Genomic DNA, 21839 nt, shown 5'->3' with positions numbered 1-21839 from the left:
TGTCATCAAACTGTGATTTTAAGGGTCTGTGTAATCATCATAGGATCATAGGACATTACTAGGCTAATAGCCCTAGGGCCCTTACAAGCCTAGCCAAGTTTTACCCTTATTTGCATGATCAGCATCTAATGCCCATGTCCAAGTGGGACACAGGTGGAACCCCTGGGGTGAATTTATGGTTACTCATCCAATCGTCCAGATTTCATTTGAAGAGGGCCAATGAGGTGCTCTGTTTGACATGAAGTGAGAGTCTGTTCCAAAGGTGTGGTAACCTCTGGGAGACAAATCTGCTGCTCCAGCAGGTTACATTAATGTCACATACCAGGTTAAGGTCTTTACAGTAAGAAACCCATGTACCATTTGACTCAGAGATTGCCTTATATGCAAGGCAGAGATCACCTCTGAGTAAACTGTATGAAATAAAGTGACGGTGATTTCAGACAATTCACATAAGACAGATGCCGAAGACTTTTCCTTGTGAGGAAACTTTATGGTTTCTCCAATTGCTGCAGGAAACAGCAAGAGCAATACCTCTTACACTACTGTCAACAACAGTACCACCATCTACAGGGGTCATCATAGCATATCTTTGCCCCAAGAATACAAACCAGAACACAAATTAGCTGGGCCAAAACTGTACCCTCATGGAATGCATGCTAAGGATCTCACTACAAGATGTATTGTACAATCCCAAGCTATCTCTGCTGCTATCCTGACATGGCAGGATATCTGATGTACCTAAAATGATACACAGGGGTCAGCCTACAGTGTCTACATGCAGTGCTCCCATACAGTAATCTGGTGTTAAGCCAGTGCACCACCTACTTAGATATGTTGGGGTGGGTCATTCTTAATGAGAGTGTCCACTACTCCTGGGATAATCCCAGGAACAGTGTCTCCCTGTAAGGACACCAAAACCTCCTCTGGCTCTATCAGCCTCCTGACCCACCCCATGCCTGATCTCTCATTTTCTGTGCAATGTGCTTTTGCCTTAACATGGTGTAGCATGCAAGTAATATGCTTATAATACTGCTGTACTGTGTGACTGTGTCCTCACTAGCATTTGTTTCATGAACTATTATCTTGCCACACCTGGTCACATAATGGCCCATCAGCATCCCCTCTCCCTGGTAGGCACTGTCGATGTGATCTATGTATTTGCAGAAGGAAATAATTTACAGAATGACAGAAACTGTCCAGCTTCTGCCATCCACTTCATTCTCCAGACATACAGATACTTGTGAACATGTGACACAAAGCTATAGGCTGCATACAACTAGAACTGGTAAAATACAGCTACAGACAAAGAAGTAACCTATTTATACCATACTATAATCAAATAGATGGCTAGGAGTATGCCATATGACAGCTGTAGGGATATATATAGAAATACATTAAGCAAGTGTATGTGCTAAGAGGTTGTCTCCTTTGTAACAAGAGAGACTGCATTGATGCATTGTTCAGTATGGCTTTCCACTGACTTATTTAATAAGAAACCCTTAGAAAATTGGGTTGCAGACAAAGCAATGTTTCCTAAGCCTGAATAATAATCGGCATTCGAAGCATTTCTCCTGCACGCATTCACATCTACTTTTAAAAGCCTCTGTATTTGTAGTGTTCCATATACTGGGATGGCACACATTCCAACTCAGAGATCGTCTTCTTTCTTGAAATCAGTCTTGTTTCTTGTAAAGTTTGTTCTACACCTCTGTCCTTAGTGGTGTGGTCATTGTCTGGGATGAACACATCTAAACATTCTCCTACATAGCCAGACTGGAGTCATTCCCATACAGCACTTTCATTTCCTACAAACGTTCCTTAAAAGAGAATGTAATATTTGAGAGGCTTCAGCCTGTCTTTGAGACTACTGCCTTTAGTGTTATAGAATGTCCTGATGACCCTTTCTGGAACTTGTTCAACTGTATTTTTGACATTTCTATCTACACTGTGCCAGACAGCTGCACCACACTAAAGATGAGTTTAACCAGGGGTGCATATAGCACAATACATACGGCTGCTCTCTTCAAAGTAGAATTCCTGGGGAGTATTCATCACACCATAACAAACTTAGCCTGATTGTCTGCAACATGCTATTTAAACTTAAAAATAGAATCCATTACCAGTTTGATGCCCAGGTTCGTTTCTGCATGTGACGTATGATAGTTGATGTAGTATTGATATAATATTGCAATCAGTCTTGCCTTACTCATTGCACTAAGCTTCTGATATGTCATGACAGTTACCACCATTACTACTACTGGCTGTTTATTTTCACACTTTGTACTTAAGTCTTCATGCCCCAGTTGACTAAGCTGCTAAATAAGTCATTTGAGTCAATAGTCCCCCTGTAAGAAATAAATTCACCAGCCAACATGGAAGAAAACATCAGCTTGTGTGTTTTATGCAGCCAGCCTTGTAACACTGAATTTGTTTAAGAAGTTTAATATTTATTTATTTATTTATTTAAATAAATAAATAAAATAAAAGTTTAAGACCTACCTAATGCTCACAGACAATAAACTACTACTAGATATACATGATACGATCTGTGAGCAGTGTAATCAGCCACAAAACACAGAGGCAAACTTCTCACCTAAAAAAGTGCACCACTGAGCACCACACACACTTCTGTATGAACCCACCAAATTAACATTTGCTGAGGCTGTCAAAATGCAACTTCTAATGCCTCCCAGAACCAGCAAGATGAAGTCTCGGCATAAAAGTAGTGATGCAATATCACCCCCTTCAAACATATCAAGGATTTATCAGTCTGGAAAATGTAAACCATCCACTGTTATTAATTTAGGGAGTTCAAACAGAAATGTCTTCATAATTGATAACTATATTCCGCCACACATGTTCCATGTTCATGAGGCTGGACAAGGATAGTGTGTCAGTTAGTTGTGTCCTTGGTGCCAGGATCCAAGATGTTATGAGGGCTTTTCAGTACGTCACCCTGGACAAATACGAATATGATGTAATGATAGTCCATGTGAGTGTAGAATTTGTGGTATTCAGCCCTGAGAGACATGTTGGACTTTACCATGCAAGTGTCAGTTGCAAGCAAGATTCTGGTACTGATCCCAGAATGATGTCTAAATACAGTCGCAAAATAATCAGCTTCAATAATCGGATAAGTAGTTGGTGTCATTCAAAAGGGCTCCAGTATGTGTCAGCCTGGGACAACATGGAAGACAGGCCAACTTGCTTCTCAAAATGGCCTGCATCTCTCGTTTCATGATTTGAATCTTTGCTGTACTAAAAGTGCAGCCGTTTTTTAGACGAAGTGCAGCTACTGAACATTTTAACATGCCTGATAAACTTATAACAAATTCTAATACTGACCGTATCAGAGTTGCTCTTCTCATTGCCAGACGTCTTAATAACAAATTATCTGATCTTGAGGCTCTCCTGTAACTTGAGTATACCCGTGTCTTTGATACACCTGAGACTTGATGTCATTGTGGAGCTAAACACTCCCATTTTCCTGAGTTAAGTGCTTACGTACTTTCAGACTTGAGGGAAACTGCAACGATAAACCATATCATCTCTAAGCAGATTCCCTTAGGCCTACAAAGTGAACTTATTGAAACCCAGCTTAATCTAAACAAGACAAATAATCAATTTATAGCCTGATAAAGGACACCAACCATGTCCCCAAAAGACCACAAGAGATTCCTAAACATACTTATTAACATACCTTTAATGAAAAGTTTATATGTGTGATTTCCATTAAATAGTTGGCCCATACCTCAAACGTTGGGTACTCCCAAAGATTCACAATCCAAATAAATGACAATTCCCTAGAACAAACAAATAACCAACCCACCAAGGGCTTTAATATTCCTGATCTTTTCTTTGCCAACATAGTCCCCAAGGGTATAATGCCCATAGTATCTCCTGCAATGGTAACATCAGACCACAAATTAGTATCCTTCTCATAAGTTGCAAACTCTCCCAATGTGAACTAAGAACTTCAAACAGAAGGACTTACTTAAATTCTGTGATGAGCTACATAAGTGTGCTTACAATTTGCACCAATGTCCATGTAACTTCAGCTGCTACCTTTGTAACCAATTTCTACTCCCACCAAAAACTCTATTGATGTAGCATGCTATTTTTACCCCAAAAATCAGTCACTGAAACAGTGCAAACCCAAGTCTCATATGCCCCCCTAAGATTATCAAGGAACAGGTCCTGACTGCTCTATCCATTTCTAGAAATACTGCTTCAATGGGTAATAGCACCAAACATGCCATTGTTGAACCCCTTGTAAACTTGTTTAAGACTAGCTACAAGGTATGTTACTGAGGTATAGAAAATGGCTATTGTGACGCTCTTTCACAAAGGGTGTCTTCCCACAGACCCCAGAAAATACAGATACATATGCCTAACTAGCCTAATTTTCAAGGTCATGAACTGTAGTCTGTCTTCATAAACTAGTTTGATTTTGTCAAGGGTAGGTTATGCCTTATTAATTTAGTATAATTCTTCAAAGATGTCATAAATCAGTTCAGAGATTCGCCTCCCATGTACAAGGTTCGATCCTGACCTCTGGCCGATGCCTGTTTGGAGTTTCCATGTTCTCTCTGTGAGGTCCCTCCCACCTCAAAAAAAAAAAAAAAACATACTGAGTTTTTCCATCCAGATTCACCAGTAAATGGAGCTGTGGGCAGCAGTACAGGCTTTGAGCATCTACTGTGCTGTGCAATATCCTCAAGATAAAAGAACATGGATCACAGACTGCACACTGTGGCAGGGCTAGCCACTTGATTGCGTAAAATATAGCACTAGTTTATTCAGTCATGTTGACTAATGTTGCCAAATGGGCATGAATACTCCACACACTGTTAGCATGGGTTCCTGGCATAGGTCAGAATAGGCCAGGTCCTCAACTCACTTATCACCAGCAAACAGTGTGAGGAGTGTATGCAGCCCTATTGGCAAGTGTTTGACTGCTATAAAGACCAGCAGCCCTGGGTCAATAAGGTACTGGCTAGCTAATGCCTAGTTGCCCAGCCTGGAATACCTGGGATAGCTCTGTTGAGTAAAAGCTGGATGTAAAACCAATCAACCTGCCAAACATGAATTAAGAATTACTACACTCAATGTAGGTTCATTGACAGGTTGGAGCTTGGTAGTAGGATAACATGATGTTACGGAGGAGGTTGGACGTCATATGTATCCAAGATGCAAGATGGAAGGCCAGTGCAGCAAAGCCACTTGGCTTGGGATCTAGAGTCTACTACTCAGGAGAATAGGATAGAAATTGTGTGGGAATTGTAGTGAGAGAGAGGTTTAAAAGCAGTGCATGATATTAGAATTGGTGACATTCATGGCAGTCAGACTTCAGCCTAATGATAGGACAGTATTTATAATCTCAGCCTATGCCCCACAGCAGAGTTGTGATAGAGAAGAGAAGAGTGCATTCAGACAGCAGTTGCAGGACCTACTAGACAAAGCAAGACAACATGAATTGGTATTGATAATGGGCGACTTGAATGCACATATTGGGATAGACAGAAAAGGATATGAGGACTGCCAGAGTCCATATGGGTGGGACAACTATAATAAAGAAAGAGAGGCTATTCTAGACTTGTGTCAAGCAAACGGCTTGATAGTAGCCAATACAGGGTTCAGAAAGAGAGATAGTCACAAGATCACATACAAGATAGTACAACTCAGGTAGACTTCCTCCTAGTAAAGAATGAACATTGGGGCAGAATCAGTGATTGTAAAGTCATCCACAGTGAAACAGTCAGCCCACAACAAAAAACACTAGTTGACAAAATCAGCTGCAAGCAGTGGTCAGAGAATGCACTAAGGTCAATAGATACCAGGTTGAAGATATGGAAATTGACTGGAGAGAAAGCACAGCAGTTCAAGGAATTATGCAGGGCTCTAGCACCTCAAGAAGAGGAGGAAATAGGTGGAGTAGAAGAAGAAGAATGGCAGCGCCTCAAAACAGCATGAGTGAAGATTACAGAACAGATATGTGGCCGAGCCAGGTATGTCACAAGATGGGTGGTTAACTGGCTCACTGACAGATCCCACACAGTGAACGTAGCCGACTCCAAATCCAACTTCAGACCAGTGACCAGCAGAGTGCCACAAGGTTCAGTCCTGGGTCCTCTCCTGTTCAGTTTAGACATCCAGGCTAATACAGCTGGTCTCTGGCTAATGAAGTTCGCAGATGATTGGAAACTGGGAGCCATAATAGATTCACCTAAGGATGTGGACATTCTACAAAGAGGCCTCACTGAGACTGATGATTGGTGTCAAAGTCATGGCCTAAAGCTCAATACCAAGAAGTTCATTGTCATCCCCTTTGGGAAAAACACCATACCCATGAACTACCACATAGGTGGTAGCCTACTAAACATCGAAAGTGTGATAAGAGACCTTGGGACACAGGTGGACAGTAGTCTCTCCCTTGATAATCACATTGCCACAGTAGTCAGGAAATCCTTCTACATGGTACATCTCATTACAAAGGGGTTCTCCTCCAGAAAAAGAGAGGTCATCTCTACTCTCTACTCATCCCTCATCAGACCCATTATAGAGTACAATGCCCCACTTGGCATGTACCTCACAAGACAGCTACAACAACTAGAAAAGCCACAGAAATACCTCACTAAGAGGATTACCGGCCTCAAACAGATGCCATACACAGACCATCTCAAAAAACTCCAGCTCTACTCCATCGTATATCACCTACTCAGAGGTGACCTCTGCCTAACATACAAAGCCATGTCTAACCCAAATCTGATGGACATGCTACACTTAAAGAAATCCAAATCTCTCTGGGCCACATGCTCCAGGGACCTAAACCTTGTCACCACAATAAACAGAACATGCTGGAGGGATAGATTCCTGTCCCAGAGACTTCCCTTTCTCTGGAACAGACTACCCATTCATGTCAAGCAAAGCTTCTCATTAGCCCTCTTTAAGAGAAATCTTGACAATTGGATGGGAAACAGGAAATTCACCCAGGGGGGATCACTTCTGTGGCTCTGCTCAATAGGGGCACAGGAAAATAATTTTCTTGGATGGGGAAAGCCAGGGAACCTCTTTTGGCTAGGCTTATATAGGCCCTAGGGCCAATAGCCTAGTACTTACCTATGAACCTATGAAAGAATGTATATGAGGAAAGCTGGTGGTGGAGTGCAGACGTCATGGAAGTCATCACAAGAAAGGAGGAGTGCAGGAAAAAGTGGGAACCAGAAAAGCTGGACCAGGCTAGGAAGGAATACTGGTTGGCTGATAAAGAAGCTAAGAAAGGAGCTGTAATAACAAAGAACAGGGCATCAAAGGCACTCTACCAACTTCTGGAAAGTGACTCAGTAGGTAGCACAAAGAAACTACATCAGATTACAAAGCAAAGACAGAAATGTAAAGAAGATAGTCAAACACCCTTTATAAAGGACGCCAGCAACAACCTGCTTGGCAGGCCACAGGACATCAAAGGCAGATAGAAGGAGTACTTCCAGGAGTTTCTGAATGAAGGAAACACCACAGAAGCTGTACTTTCAAAGACACAGATTACAGTGAGCGAAGAAGAGGAGCCCACCACAGAAGAAGTAAGAACAGCACTAAGGAAAATGAAGTCAGGGAAAGCAGCAGGCTCAGATGAGGTCACAGCAAATGTGATTAAGATGTTGGGCGAGATAGGGGAGAAATGGCTCCTGAGGGTACTCCTAGCAGTGTGAAAAGAAAGGTGTATCCCAGATGACTGCAGAATAAGCATACACATGCCAGTGTACAGGAACAAAGGGGACATCCACAACTGTGGGCATCAAACTCCTGTCACATTGTATAAAAGTTCTGCAGAGGATGATTGATAAACAGACATACAGAATAGGAGAAAGTAAGATGGGAGATGAGCAGTTTAGATTCAGATCAGGATGCAGCAAAACCGACACAGTGTTTACAGTGAGACAGACAGTTGAGAAGAGGCTAGAGATGAAGAAAAAGTCCAACTGGTCATTCCTAGATTTGGAGAAAGCATATGACAAGGTCTGAAGAAAGCTGAAATATTAGTAGAATTAGTGCAAGATATGTACAAGGATCCAATGACTCAAGTACAAACAGTGTTCAGTCTCACAGAGGGATTCCAGTGGGAGTGGGTGTGCATCATGGTTCAGCTCTGAGCCCAGTGCTGTTCATACTGTGATGGATTACATTACCAAATGCTTCAGAACAGACAGATCAACAAAGTTGCTGTATGAAGATGATGTGGCATTACAGGCAAACTTTGAGCAAGAATTTCATCAAAGGATACGGAAATGGAATGCAAAACTAAAGGCACAGAGGATGAAACAGAGTACAGATAAGACAATGGGTAATGGCAGTGCATGGGGGCAATCAGAAGAAGCTGAGAAATTATATAGAAGAGAAGATAGTGGAGCAAGTTAACAGCTTCACTATCAGGAACAGGTGGTTGAGGAGAAGGAAAGTCTGAATGAAGAGGTCAAAGCTAGAATCAGAGGGGTTGCACTAACTGGCACAGAGTGTCAGGGATAGTATATGACAAAAGAATGCCAAAGAAGCTGAAAAGTAAGATATGCAAAACAGTAGTGCAACCAGCCCTATTGTATGGTACAGAAATCTGGGCAGTAAAGGCAGAGCAATTTAGGAAGCTAGAGGTGATGGAAATGAAGTATCTGAGAAGGGTGGTAGGATGCACACTGTGGGACAGATGAAGAAATAGACATAAGAGCAGAAGCCAAAATATCTCCAATTGCAGAAAAGATCAGAGAGAACAGATTATGGTGGTTTAGGCACATGTGCAGAAAAGCAAAAGACAATCTAGTAAAAAAGGTTTGGAAAAGACAGGAAGAAAGCAAGAGGAAATGAGGGTGTCCAGCAAAGAGTTAGATGGATTATGTGACATAAGATATGAGACAGTAAGACATGAGTGTCGAAGAAGGCAGGAGTGTGGCATTGAATCAAGAGAGATGGCAAAAGTTAACACAACAACCCCAAGTCCATGTAGAAAATGGGAAAAAATGAGTTGATGATGATGATTCAAAAAAGTCGTAGTATAGGTGGATAGGAGTCATTTACTTCATGCAGTATATCTAGATCTGAACAAGGCCTTTGGTCCTATTCCTCAAAATGGTATTAGAAACAGGAAAAATGTAGACTTTACATGAAAAATAGAATCACATATTTAAGATGGTAGATGATTCTTCAGAAAGCAAGAAGTCAGATATCAGAGACCCCTTCTTTTTAGCATATACTTTTATGACCTCCATATGGTAAACTCAGATCCATGGCTAAACAAAATTTGCCAGTGAATGTAAGTTGGGTGTTATCAGTCAATTCCCGCAGATATAAAATTGTTACAGCAAGAAATAATCCTTACAAACAAATGGTAAACAGAAAAAAGGCTTAAATTAAAGTAAAAAAATAGCAGTATTTTCACATTAGTACAGTATTGTCACATTTGTCAATGTAATATTGCCACAATTGTTAAGTACTCCTCTCCAAATGGACACAGTAGTCAGGGATCTTGGTACCTGGTTCAAAAACTCCCTCTCATTCAGTTACCATGTAGCATCAGTAGTCAGGAAATCATTCTATCTTTCTCAACTTATTTCTAAAGGCACCTCATCCAGGTCAAAAGAAGGGGTCCACTTCACATGACTAAATCTCAGTATACTGAATTTGATTTGACTGAGACCGCAAACCTAATTTTCAAAATACTGAAAACTCATTTGATTGAATCTCATTATACTGAAAGCTTACAATCCTGAATTTCAAAATACTGAATTTTATGCCATAGATGTGATGTGTGTTTCCCTTGACCTGTGACTTGTTTGTGATAAAAAACATTACTGCAGCTTAAAGTGCCAACTGTCAAAATACCGATAATAGTGTACAAAGTAGTGTTGTAGTGTTTCTAAGTGTGGGTATGCCTCTTTAAATTTTTGTGTGCTCCTGGCAGTAGTGGCAGTGTGCACAGTACTGTAAGGTAAGTAAAAGGTATATGCCCTTTTCCCCACTGTAGTGCGATCCTGGAGTTAGTATATATATATATATATATATATAGAGAGAGAGAGAGAGAGAGTTGGGGGTGTGGGGGGCATGGGCACATAATTTGATTTTATATCGTCCAGTTTCTGTTAAGCCAGTAAGTAAGTAGTTTTTAAGTTTTGGAAAGAGTTAGTCGGTGTTGTAAGTGTGCATGTCTATGGCTTAAAAATCAGTATTTTCAAATTCAGGATTGTAAGCTTTTAGTATAATGAGATTCAGTCAAATGAGTTTTCAGTATTTTGAAAATTAGGTATTGTGGTCTCAGTCAAATAAAATTCAATATTTTAGATTCAGTCATGTGAAGTGGACGCCAAAAGAAGTTATCATCCCTTTATACTCAGCCCTAATTAGACCAATTATAGCATACAATGTCCCCTTCAGCATATCTTTATCAAGCTATAGCCTATGGCTAGAAAGGCACCGGGGATTCCTAGCTAAAAGGTTACTGATCTAAAGACCCTTAGCTACCAAAACAGGTTTGAAGCCCTATGTCTATGCTATGTTGTAGACTCCTATGTGGACATCTATTTCTTGCATTCCATTCCATCAAATACCTTACTCAACCTCTTGCACCTTCATAAAACAAATGGCTCCACAAATACACAAACTAAGGATTTAAGCCTCCAAATATATATATATATAAAGCACACAACAGTTACCCCATCTCTGGATTGGAACAAATTACTCTTACAGGTGAATCAGAAACCCTCGCATCATTCAAGACAAACCATGATGATGAATGAGCATCTGCAAATTCATAATTGGCCTGATGTGCTTTTCCCTCCTGGAGGTGAGGGGAACATCATGGGAGGTATTAGCAAGGAACAAATAGTATCTAGAATTACTTGTCTTTTAACATTGATGATCTTGTGATGTTATGCTCTATCCTTTGAAAATTATTTTCATGTTTTCTAAATGTACACGGTACATAAACCAAGGAGGCATTTGGTCATTCTCCTTCTAACAAAACAATATGTCAAACAGAATTGAGGTGTTCTATACAAAACTGACAAATCCTGTTAGATATGCCTTTTAATAATTGGCTTCCTGCCAGTATTGCAGTCATATTTGCCTTAAAGGTGTGTTTTGGTACCTGTATATGTTTCATCCAGGTACTCTCCAGGAACAACTGCTTTGGACCCTTGAAGGAAACAAAAGAGGAAAAAAGAAACAATTAGAAGTACAAAAATAAACACTTTCAAACTAATACTTGTTAAGCACCACCAAATACACTTACATGTGCTCTATCTGTTTGGAGACACAAAAATTAATAGTTGATCGCAAATTTAAGAAAATGGAGAATAAAGAATTTTTGGAATTAAGAAATGTTTGTTATCACTGTCAAAACCTATCGTCCTTTAAAATCTAAGAGCCTGAAGAATCTAAAATATGCAGAAAAACAATGGAACATGCATAATATCACACTCCACAGATATAATATCCACCACATGTTGATTACAAATAGCTTACCACTGCCATAACTTTCAAAATATGAAGACCACACGGAAAAGTAGTTTATATTTACAAATTATGTGTTTAATTGAAATGTGAGTCATTAATAGGCTCATCAGCAAGTACTAGGCCAGCTTTCCTTGTAGGCTATTTTAAGCCTAGCCATTTTCCCTTGGTGAGAATCAAACCTTGTATCTCTTGTCTGTGAGGCAAACACTTTAACGATTATGCCACACCTCAACCCTAATAAGTAATCACTGAATGCATTGAATGGTGGCATCTCCTTTCATTGCATATATACAAACAAGTAAAATGTCTGTGAAGCAAGCAATAATGCCCTACAGGGTGTGTTTTACTGTGCAAATTATGCACACCTAGGGGTGTTCTGAGGCCTGACGCTGCAAGCGGAGGGCCTCTACATCCCTGAAAAGGCCTTATCTACATAGTAACACACACCCTGGAGGGCATTATTGTGCTTAGAGAATGGCCTGTCTCTAAAATTGTTGTGTTTTACTTTTTTATTTTTTTTTTATTATTATACTATTTTTTTTATATAAAATAGCTCCTCTGCCTAATGTTTCAAGCTTGCTGTAGTATATGTAAATGGTGTTGGAGGAAGTATTTTACATACAAAATACATGATTTTCAAAAATGTCCATATAGTTACCTCATATTGTTGCTCCCTTACTCATAAAATATAGGGTTTGTTGGCAATCATTGGAGATTGAAATAAATAATGACATGCATATGAGTTTTAGAGTTTATTTCCTTCAAAAATTCATGCTAACACAAATAATGTTATTCTAGCAACTTTCTTATTTTGAAAAAGCAGTATTTAAAATCTGTTTCTTTTTTGAGGCTTTGTCCCCCCTCTATTTTAGGCTTTATCCTGATTTCTTGAGCTAAGAGACTGAGATGTATACACACTTTTTTTAAAGATAAATAATGCATATTTCCCACCAAATTAGTTTTGTGAGTTTTGTCACAAATGTCTCACTACATAGTTATAAACACTCCTTAAAGTTAAGGAGACTGCAAGTCCACTGGACTATCAACCACACACACATTTTTTATCCTCCTCAGAATTCTAAGTAAGAAAGTCAAAAGGTGCAAGAGTCTTAGACTAACTCAAGGTAAATAAGCCAGATTGCTATCAAATCACTAGGGGAACTGAAAGTACAACTACAAGACCACTTAGCAGAGGAAAACAAATACAGAGAGAGCCAAGGCAGAGTGTTTAGAAGGTTAACCATTTGATTTTCCTTCAGTCATCCAAGGGCATATCTTCTAAAAGGGCAGTAGTCTGGTGAACTATATCATTTTGCTACATTAGCATGAACATCAGCAAATTCATAACACTACAGATCCTAAAGACTGTATCTCCTTGCCTAAAAATCAGATACTTTGGCATCATTTTCTAGAATCAGTAAAATCAAAAACAACTTTTTACTAGACTCTGCGGCAGCCAGATTAGGGACAGCATCGAAATAACTGGGACACATGGACTTTCAACAGACCTGATATACTGAGCATCCGTGTGCTCCGGATTATGCAGAATGCATAGGTATAAACTTCTTAAGAGGCCAATGTGGAACACAGACCCTAACAATGTGTAACAAATGGTCAAAATATGGAACACCCTATTTTTGCACTGCACGAAACATGCCATTGCCATGGAGCATGGTAAAACAGCTGTAAAATTCAATAAGACCCTTCTCAGATCCAAAACCTTTATTTTATAATCTGCTATTCTAGCCTGCCAATATACCACTGAACAGCCTAACTCAAATTCCCAGTTCCTATGTTATTATACCACCTCTTTCAGAAAAAGAAGAAAACTTTATAATGGACAAATTGCTGTCAACACATCATGATTAAGTTAACTGAAATCATTGCAGCACATAAAATTAGAAACATTGCCATTTTCCAACATGTTGTCAACCAGCACCGCAATATGGTCACTTACGCATTTTCCTTGAGCAGTTCAGCGTCTTGCCATTATGAAAACACACTAAAGTTACACTCTAAAGTTCTACTAGAAAGCAAAACCGGATACTTTAAAGCATCTCATTACTATAAACAACTCACTTTTGGCATCCATCCTGACATACCTCTCAACCTCTTAGTGAAAGAAATCTGGAAAAAGCCCAATGTAATAGGGGGATAAGCAGCCCAGAAATAGAGACACTTTAAATATTGTTCTTATAAACTTGGAAATATTACTCTTATAAACTTGGAAATATTGCAGCTACATTTATAAAACACGTAAGCAGCACCAGCAGCTCAATACAATCCGCAGACTCAGTCTACACACACACACACACACACACACACACACACACACACACACACACACACACACACACACACAAATAATCGAAAACAATGATCAGCCCCGGTTGTCCAGCAAGCGGCAACCATCTGACTTCTAGTGACCATCTGACCGATCTTGATCCACCAAAGCAAGGTCTCTGAAGTCCCTTGAGCTCGCTGACTCCTGTCCTGGCTTCCAAGTCCCAATCCCAACGTCTTCAATCTGCAGCAGCTCCTTACTTCTTTCCGGTCTTCTGCTTTGGTTATAGTAAAATCACTGGTTCCTGGAAGCCTTTTTCAAGCCATTATTTTGGAGCAAAAAGGCTTCTCAGAATGCGATTGGTCTGTATTGGGGAACCCTCATTGGCTCCCATCCTCCTGAGACTCGTTACTTGATTGGCTGATGTATTACATTCATGATTGGCTATAAATGTGGTGTACGAGCCAATCAAAAACTGTAGAGTACAGCCAATGCTCTGTAATATGGAAGGGCAGCAGAGGTATGCATTGGTTTGTATACCGCAATGCCGATTGGCAGTAATTGCGGTATACAAACCAATCAGAATGCGTGTAGCAGAGCCACAGCTGTTCAATGTAGAACAGCAAAATAGTGGCTTCGCTCATCATTAAATGTGGAGTGTTCCGCCTGAGCATCCAAACAAATCCTAACAGATGCTCTCTACAGGGCAATTAACTCTGGAAAATGTACTAGGGGAATATTTATTAATCTCTCCAAGGCTTCTCACCTTGCTATCAACTTCTAATAAAATTACTCATACTCTTTGGCCTTAACCCAATCTCCTTGAACTAGTTCAGAAACCATCTGCATTGCAGATTTGTTAACACTTTTCCACATACTATGTTGTCTCGCCACCTGATGTTCTTCAAGGCTCTGTCTTTGGACCATTGCTGTTTTCCATCTATATAAACTCCTCATTATCACAATGAAAAACACTAACATCATTTTATATGCTGATGATACTAACATCTGGAAATTGGATAACTGTTGTAATTTAATTTGTAACTCCCTTGACTCTACGATAACCCAGTTCTGGCAGACTTGTGGAGAAAGAAAACTTAATAAAGTTAGTCTTAATGAACACATACTGTAGTATTTGGAACTTATAAGCATCTGACTGTAACCATCTAAAATAAGTTTAGCCTGATTCTACACTAACTTTCTTAACAAAGATCCATGATTGTGAATAAAATAACAGGTGTGCTTTATACATATAATATCATGGGTAACTATCTAACCAGGATGGTAAGATGGTAATTGGCAAAGAAGTTTTTCTTTATATTTTGAAAATTCCATTCCCATCAAAAGGGCAAAGACTACTGAAAATTACTTATTTCCCAAATTGTAGAAAATCACATTTGTCACTTCATTACTGGCAATGAAAGAGGACTTCATCAGAGTATGGTACCATCAAACAAGCTGGCTGGTTTCTGATAACTTTAAGAATTCCTTTTTTGTGTTGTGCTAATATATACATATATATAAATATAAATATATTCCTGCATATGAATCACTGTAATTCACTGTATTGCCTTATTCTTGATAATGACCCTCTACCATGACTCGTACACGTCCACATTATTCAATCTGTTGTGCTGCCAAAACATTTTCTGTTTGGTCTCTGCCCTATGGTCTGGAATTCCCTCAGATGTATATTTCAACAGTTGCCAACTCTAAAGTATTTTATGAGAAATCTTAAATTAGACTTCCTGCAGAAAAGTGAATGCAAATGTATTGTCTTTCTTATGTAACACTTTTATTAATTGCTGTTGTCATTATGTTTTCCAGAGAGACATGAATAATATGCCTTGTTCCATGTTTTACAATAGCAGTAATTCAGGTCAAATTAATCAAATACCAACTATAAATCAGATCAAATCAAACAGTTCTCCAATATTAACCTAAATCACTATACAGTGAACTCTTCCACAAGGGTCTACAATATGAACTGGAAACCAACAGCTATCCTAAACCAAACTAAATGTATGTAAATATCCCAACATATCCTTGTTCTGTCCATCTCTGGTTTATTCATATGCAATATATAACAGTTAAACACTACCATGGGAATGTAACGCTAGGCTTCTTAAGATCCTTATAGATCAATAGCCTAGTACCTATGAATTTATGAACCAATACACTCAGTTCTTAATGACTCTTTGGGTCAGGTTTTGACTAAAAAGAATCTAAAGTTATCTTTGGTAATATGTCATAAATACATTTTCAGCTGCTGAAATCATCTACTCCATTATGTACAAGACTGAATTGTACACTCACAGTTGGAAACATCTGTCCAGCAAACCAGCAATCTAAACTGAAAACCTATCAACAAATTCCTAACAAGCAAGCAATTCAGAAGTCAACATGCTTAGCTTAATGAAAGCAAACAAATTACGTAAACACATAAACAACTAAGTAAGCAAAACAAACTTCAGACTTGAAGGAGTCTGTGAATATAGCAGTTATTAACAGACAAAAGTATGCATGAAACCTGGAGTATTAGAAAGCAGACGATCATCAAAACTAGGCAGTATAACTTGCTAACAATAAAAATACTTTACAATTCATTTGCTACATTACTTTCTCAGTTCTGACCAACTAACAATCTACCTTTAAAGGTATAGAAGGAGTTAAGGAGCTGGACAATGACATAGATTATCCTAATATAAAAAATGGCCACTAGAGACATAATAAGAAGCTGTGGTCCTGTAAGCTTCATACCTGTAATGCATAAACATACTGAGAGATTTATAATAAGAAACTGATTACAGAATTGTAAAGGGCAGATGCAATACTTCTACCCTGCACGATTGGCAAAAGTAATGGTGCATATCTAGAACCTGGCATTGCCATGCAATGTTCTAGTGCATGTGCTCTATTTAAATTTGAGTCAGGCATTTCATAGCATGTGTCACAAGATTATTCAACAAACATTGCTATAAAATGTCTGTGTAACTGACACAATCTGTGCATGATTGTGTTACATACAGAGCATTTCAAGAAGAAAATGGAAGGTATGTAGATGCAGAATGCAAAGAGTGCTGCATTAGAAAAAGATATTGTGTAACCATCTGTCTTCAGTGATGCATGGCTTTACTAAGATAATAAACAGTGCAATGCAAAGTAAATTATACAAAGAGGTAATTTATTAAAGTAGTTAGAGAGCATAAGTAGCGTGTTTTGTGACACAGGATGAAAGTGATGGAACTGATGAAAGCCTACCAGGCACAGGAAGATATATAAGTTCTCACACATTATCCAGAGGCTGTGATTGAACCTCAGGCCTAAAAGGTAGCAGCAGCAGCACTAACCACTGTGCCACCCCAAGGAAAACACACAAGTGAGAGAAGGCGCAGCTGATATGTAAATACACCTATTAGCATCCGCCACTTAGTAGTACAATCCTAAATAAGCACAACACAAGGATGTGCAATCATGGAAGAGGATAACACATGAAATGAATACCACTGATTTATTAAAGCTCCAAGGGCCATACGGCTTATCTAACCATTAACTATAGACATGATTGGGTCTTGTGTCTGCGATAGCAGACCAGAATCATCATGTCTATGTAGTTTGGAAAATATTACTGTAAGAAAAGTGGATGTTTGTCTTTTTTATAGTGAATGACATTGTGATCATAATGGAGCTGATTTCAGGTAAACGTATTGGTGCAAGTGATAGCGGGATTCAGCCAAATTAGCTCGCCTGTAAGTTTTTATGCTTTATTTCATTCAACTCTTGGGCAAACTGTAGTATCTAAAAGCCTCTCTTTAACAGAAAAAGTGAATGTGTAGAAGCATTCTCCACAACAGCACATCAACAGTTGTGGAGAACTTTGTTAAAAGAAAAAAAACTGTAAAATTTGTCACTCGGTTTGTATAGCATATTGGTAGCGTGTGCACAATTTGCATTGTTTGCTTTGTTTATACAGAAGTAACTTGGATTGTCGATTGAGCAATGCCTAATGGAACACAAAGCTGAGCACATGCTTGGAATGCCAAGTCATACTAGACGCTCACTGCATGGCTTTGTTTATTTGTACCAAAGTACAGATCCTTACACTTTGTGAAATACATTTACATCAAACCCTAAGGTCTTGCAGAGTAAAACATGTAATTCTCATGTAACAGTTCACCTTCCTTTCTGTGCAACTTTTCATATTTATTTGTATAAGGTATGGAGCAGAAGTATATCCTAAAATGACCAAATGACCAAACTGTAAACCATTATTGGCATTCTGAGGATTGAATCATGGCTAAAGTAATGTGTTCTTTGATTACTCTATGCCACGCCTAAGGCTTTATATATCACTAGCATCAAAACGTGGGCCTGCTTCTTGAACGCCATCTAATTAAAACTTCTAATCAAATGACATTTCAGCTGTCTTGCAAACAATGTATCTGAAATGCTTTTTAAACCAGGAAGAGCAAGCAAATAAGCCAATAATTTTTGCTACTACATCTAAAATACTAAGCTCCATTTATGTGTCCAGGCAGACTGGCATTACTTTACAGTAGTTTTTGTTTTATTAATGTGTGGTGTTTTGTTCCCTCCCTCATCACACACTTGATTAGATGTCTGTTTTTAACCTACTTATACATAATGGCCTTCTATTTTAATGTGGCTAAATGCACACCTAACCTGTCTGAGTACAACATTTGCATCTTTTGCATGCCTTTCTGTGTGGAAACATGCAGTTCTGCATTTATACCCTAACTTTTTTTGCAGCTGATTTTTTTTTTTTGAGTATTAATATATGGATGCTGTAAACTCAAGACACCAATCAAATTCCAGTTTTCCAAGAAAATATTTATCTGACAGCCTCAGCACTTACCAATCACTACAGTGGCAGATGTACTCCAGATCTCCTGGAACAGATTAAAGACTTGGCATCTGTACTTCCCGCTCTCTGCTGTGGTCACACATTTAGCCTACATTTTATAAAACAAACAGATTAACATGCATGATGTCACATGTTAGATCATTTTTATCATTTATAATGCATGAGCATATAAAGCAGAATGGACAAAAAAGAAAATAACATCACAAGCAATCTCAACAGAATCTTTCAAAAACATAATACAATTATTTAAACCTGTCGTTATGCAACGTTTACCTTATTTTGATTCGCTACTACATTTAAGAATATGTGATTTTGTTTTGCTGTACTTTTTGTCTAGGTAGAGTTTCATAAACATGTTAATGTTCCTTCCCATTTGCCATTTTCGGCCAGCTGACCCCTCTCCACACATATCTTTCGATATAAATTTGGGTCCCATACTCCCTTAGTTCCCACTAAACAAACCCATAAAACCAAACATCACTGCATAAACTAAAACTGGGAATCCCTGCAATCAAACCTTAAATCTGTCCAGTCTTTCTAAAGTTTTAGATTCCCAATTCAAAAAAAAATAACATTTACAGAGGCTTCCTTTAAATGCTTCCAAAATGATTCCAAAACCAAATAAAATTAAATCTACCTGCTTAAGTTAATGCTAATGAAAACTGCCTTCAAATCTGACCACTCTTTTTAGTGATTCTGAAAAGCTGTAGTTTCCGTCTTCTAATTATAAGCATCCATCCTTTTCCTCTATCCAACATTTAAAATACAATTATTTTTACAGCATGAAGACAGGAGACATCACAGAATGTTCCACTTTTCTAGTTCATGAATCTCTTCTGCTCATCAGCCTGCCTTCCTACCACTGCTAAAGAGCAACAATTCTCCCTCACTCTGCAGAAGAACACAAATCTGTAAACATTAAGAATAATGTACATCTTTCAAACCTACAAGGAATATATAAAGTACGATTGTGTATGAACGTACCATACAAGTAGATGTCCTACTGATCACTATTGCAGTCATCTTAACAGATGGGCTGTAGCTCACTGAGTGTCTATGTGTAGCGAAAGAGTGTCTGGTCTCCACAGGTGTGAGAAGATCTGCAGGTGCTTGAAGAATTGCCCTCATTTCCTTTGAACTGATGTGCTCATTGAGTATATGGGCAGGCCACTCCCTCTTGACTCTGTGATCTTGTCCAAGCCCCCCAGACCTTGTCCGAAGCATCTGTAAACAGAACTTGGTTGCCTGGTACTCAAGTGAATGGATGACCTGGGTTGAGAGTAACCTGGTTGCTCCACCAAAGTAGTTCCTTCTTGATGCAAGGAAGAAGGGGAATATTGATATTGATAGGGTGTGAGTGCTGTCACCACACTGATTTCAAATGACATTGAATTTTCCTCATGTGTAATCTGGAGAGGAGTAACATAGGAATGGTGGTAGACATGAGTCACAAGGCCCTGAGAGCTTGTCTGGCTGAGCAATGATTCTCACTGGGAAGCAGTAAGAACTCATTGGCCAGTGAGGTGATCTTCTAGTGAGGAATGGAGGTATGCATGATAAGCATGTCCAAATGACATCCCAGGAAGATGGGAAGAGGTGAGCTGTGATTTTTTATAGTTGATGGTGAACCCCAGGAGAGTCAAAGGTTGTATTTTATAATGAGGATGCTTCAAAATAATGTTCCTGGATACTGCCTGGATTAGAAAGTCATCCAGGTATGGGAAAATTTGAATTCCCTGGGTACAGAAAAAAGCCACTACTGGAGCCAGGTACTTTGTGAACACCCTTGGAGCTGTAGATAGACCAAAGGGTAAAACAGTAAACTGAATATATGATAATCCAACATAAAACCTGAGAAATGTTCTGCAAGAAGGAAGAATGGGAATGCCAAGTTAAGCATCTTTCACATCTAAGGATGCCAGAAAGGCTTGATGGAATAGAAAAGGCAGAAAGGTTTGCAAGGACAGCATTTTGAAGGAGGGCACTCTCAGAAAGGTGTTTAGCCTGAAAAGATTGAGGATGGGGCTCCAAGGGCCCTCCTTTCTGGGAGCCAGGAAAAGGCTTGAACAAAATCCCTTTCTTTAATAGGATGGGAAAACTAATTCTATGGCTTCTGGGACAGTAAGTCTTGCATGATAGGCTCTGACATGTATCTGTTCTGGAGAAGTGGAAGGAATTCCCCCTGGAGTTGAACTGTTTTCCTAAGACATGGAGTAACCCTCCTTCATTATGCTGAGGACCCACTTGTCTGAGGCTGTTTCCCATACAGAAAAGGAGAGAGAAAGTCTTTGTGAGAGTGGGGTGGAGGTAGGGGGGCAAGGGATAAGTACCCCCTGGGGTCTGCTACTGAACCGAGGCCTCCCAGAAGGAGTAGCCCTCTGACTATTTTCTGGAAATGTTTTCTTGGGAACTTTCCTTTGCCCATGAAGAGTCTTGGGATCTCTCATGGTGAAGGAGGTGGATTTAGCTGGATAATGTATGTGGGACCTAGGAAGAGTGGACAGCAGAATTTGATGTCAGTCTTTCATATCTTGCCCTGTCCTGCAAAGCCTTAAAGAGATTGTCAGAATGTGAGCCAAGAAGGAGGTTGTTATCCAAGGGAGAGAATAAAACCTAAGATTTAAAATCTTCAGGTATAAGTTGGCCCCATAGCCAGGCATAACACCTGATCATTAAACCGGTGGCAGCTGCCCTGGAAGAATAATCCACATCACTATTGCTACTTTTTAGACTTTGCTTGGGTATTTAAGAAGCCTGGGCCATTAAAGACTGCATGAGCTGTTTTCAGTCTGGAGTCTGTGCCTCTGTGATGGTCTTGCTTAAGGATTGCAATACACAGAGCACATATTTGATCACTGAGTTTGAAAGTTTATAGCCCTAAAGGCTAGGGTGGATGAAGTATACACTTTGTTACCCCAACTGCCCATTGCTCTATTGTCTGTGTCATTGGGAAAACATTAGTGCCAGGGATCAGCTTGGAAAGTTTTTCTAAATCCAGGGTTAGCTGTGGCTGGGTCTGCCACAGGATCTTTATAGAAATACTTCAGTTCTTCAGTAACTTTATAGACCCTATCTGGTCTTTTTGGAGCAAAGGGATGAGAATCTTGAGCCAAAGAATTGGCTTGAAAAGCATCCAGGTAAGCCACAAGCACAAGAGGAGCAGTGGAGGAG

General features: G+C 39.3%; 1 protein-coding gene across 1 annotated transcript in view; it reads right to left on the bottom strand.

The window, feature by feature from the left end:
• The window catches only part of LOC122787359 (mucosa-associated lymphoid tissue lymphoma translocation protein 1-like), a 584376-nt gene that overhangs the window by 236221 nt on the left and 326316 nt on the right, over positions 1-21839 (bottom strand). Inside the window, exons 7-8 of the mRNA XM_044054015.1 lie at positions 18660-18756; positions 11132-11179 (exon numbers count right to left, since the gene is read on the bottom strand). Of these exons, the coding sequence (XP_043909950.1) occupies positions 11132-11179; positions 18660-18756 (145 nt within the window). The remainder of the gene's footprint in view (positions 1-11131; positions 11180-18659; positions 18757-21839) is intronic.

The sequence above is a fragment of the Protopterus annectens genome, chromosome 13.part0, assembly GCF_019279795.1.
Source record: "Protopterus annectens isolate FY-2018-M chromosome 13.part0, PAN1.0, whole genome shotgun sequence".
Classification (NCBI taxonomy): Eukaryota; Metazoa; Chordata; order Ceratodontiformes; family Protopteridae; genus Protopterus; species Protopterus annectens.
The sequence above is the reverse complement of the archived record's forward strand: the minus strand, read 5'-3'. Positions and strand labels throughout refer to the sequence as shown.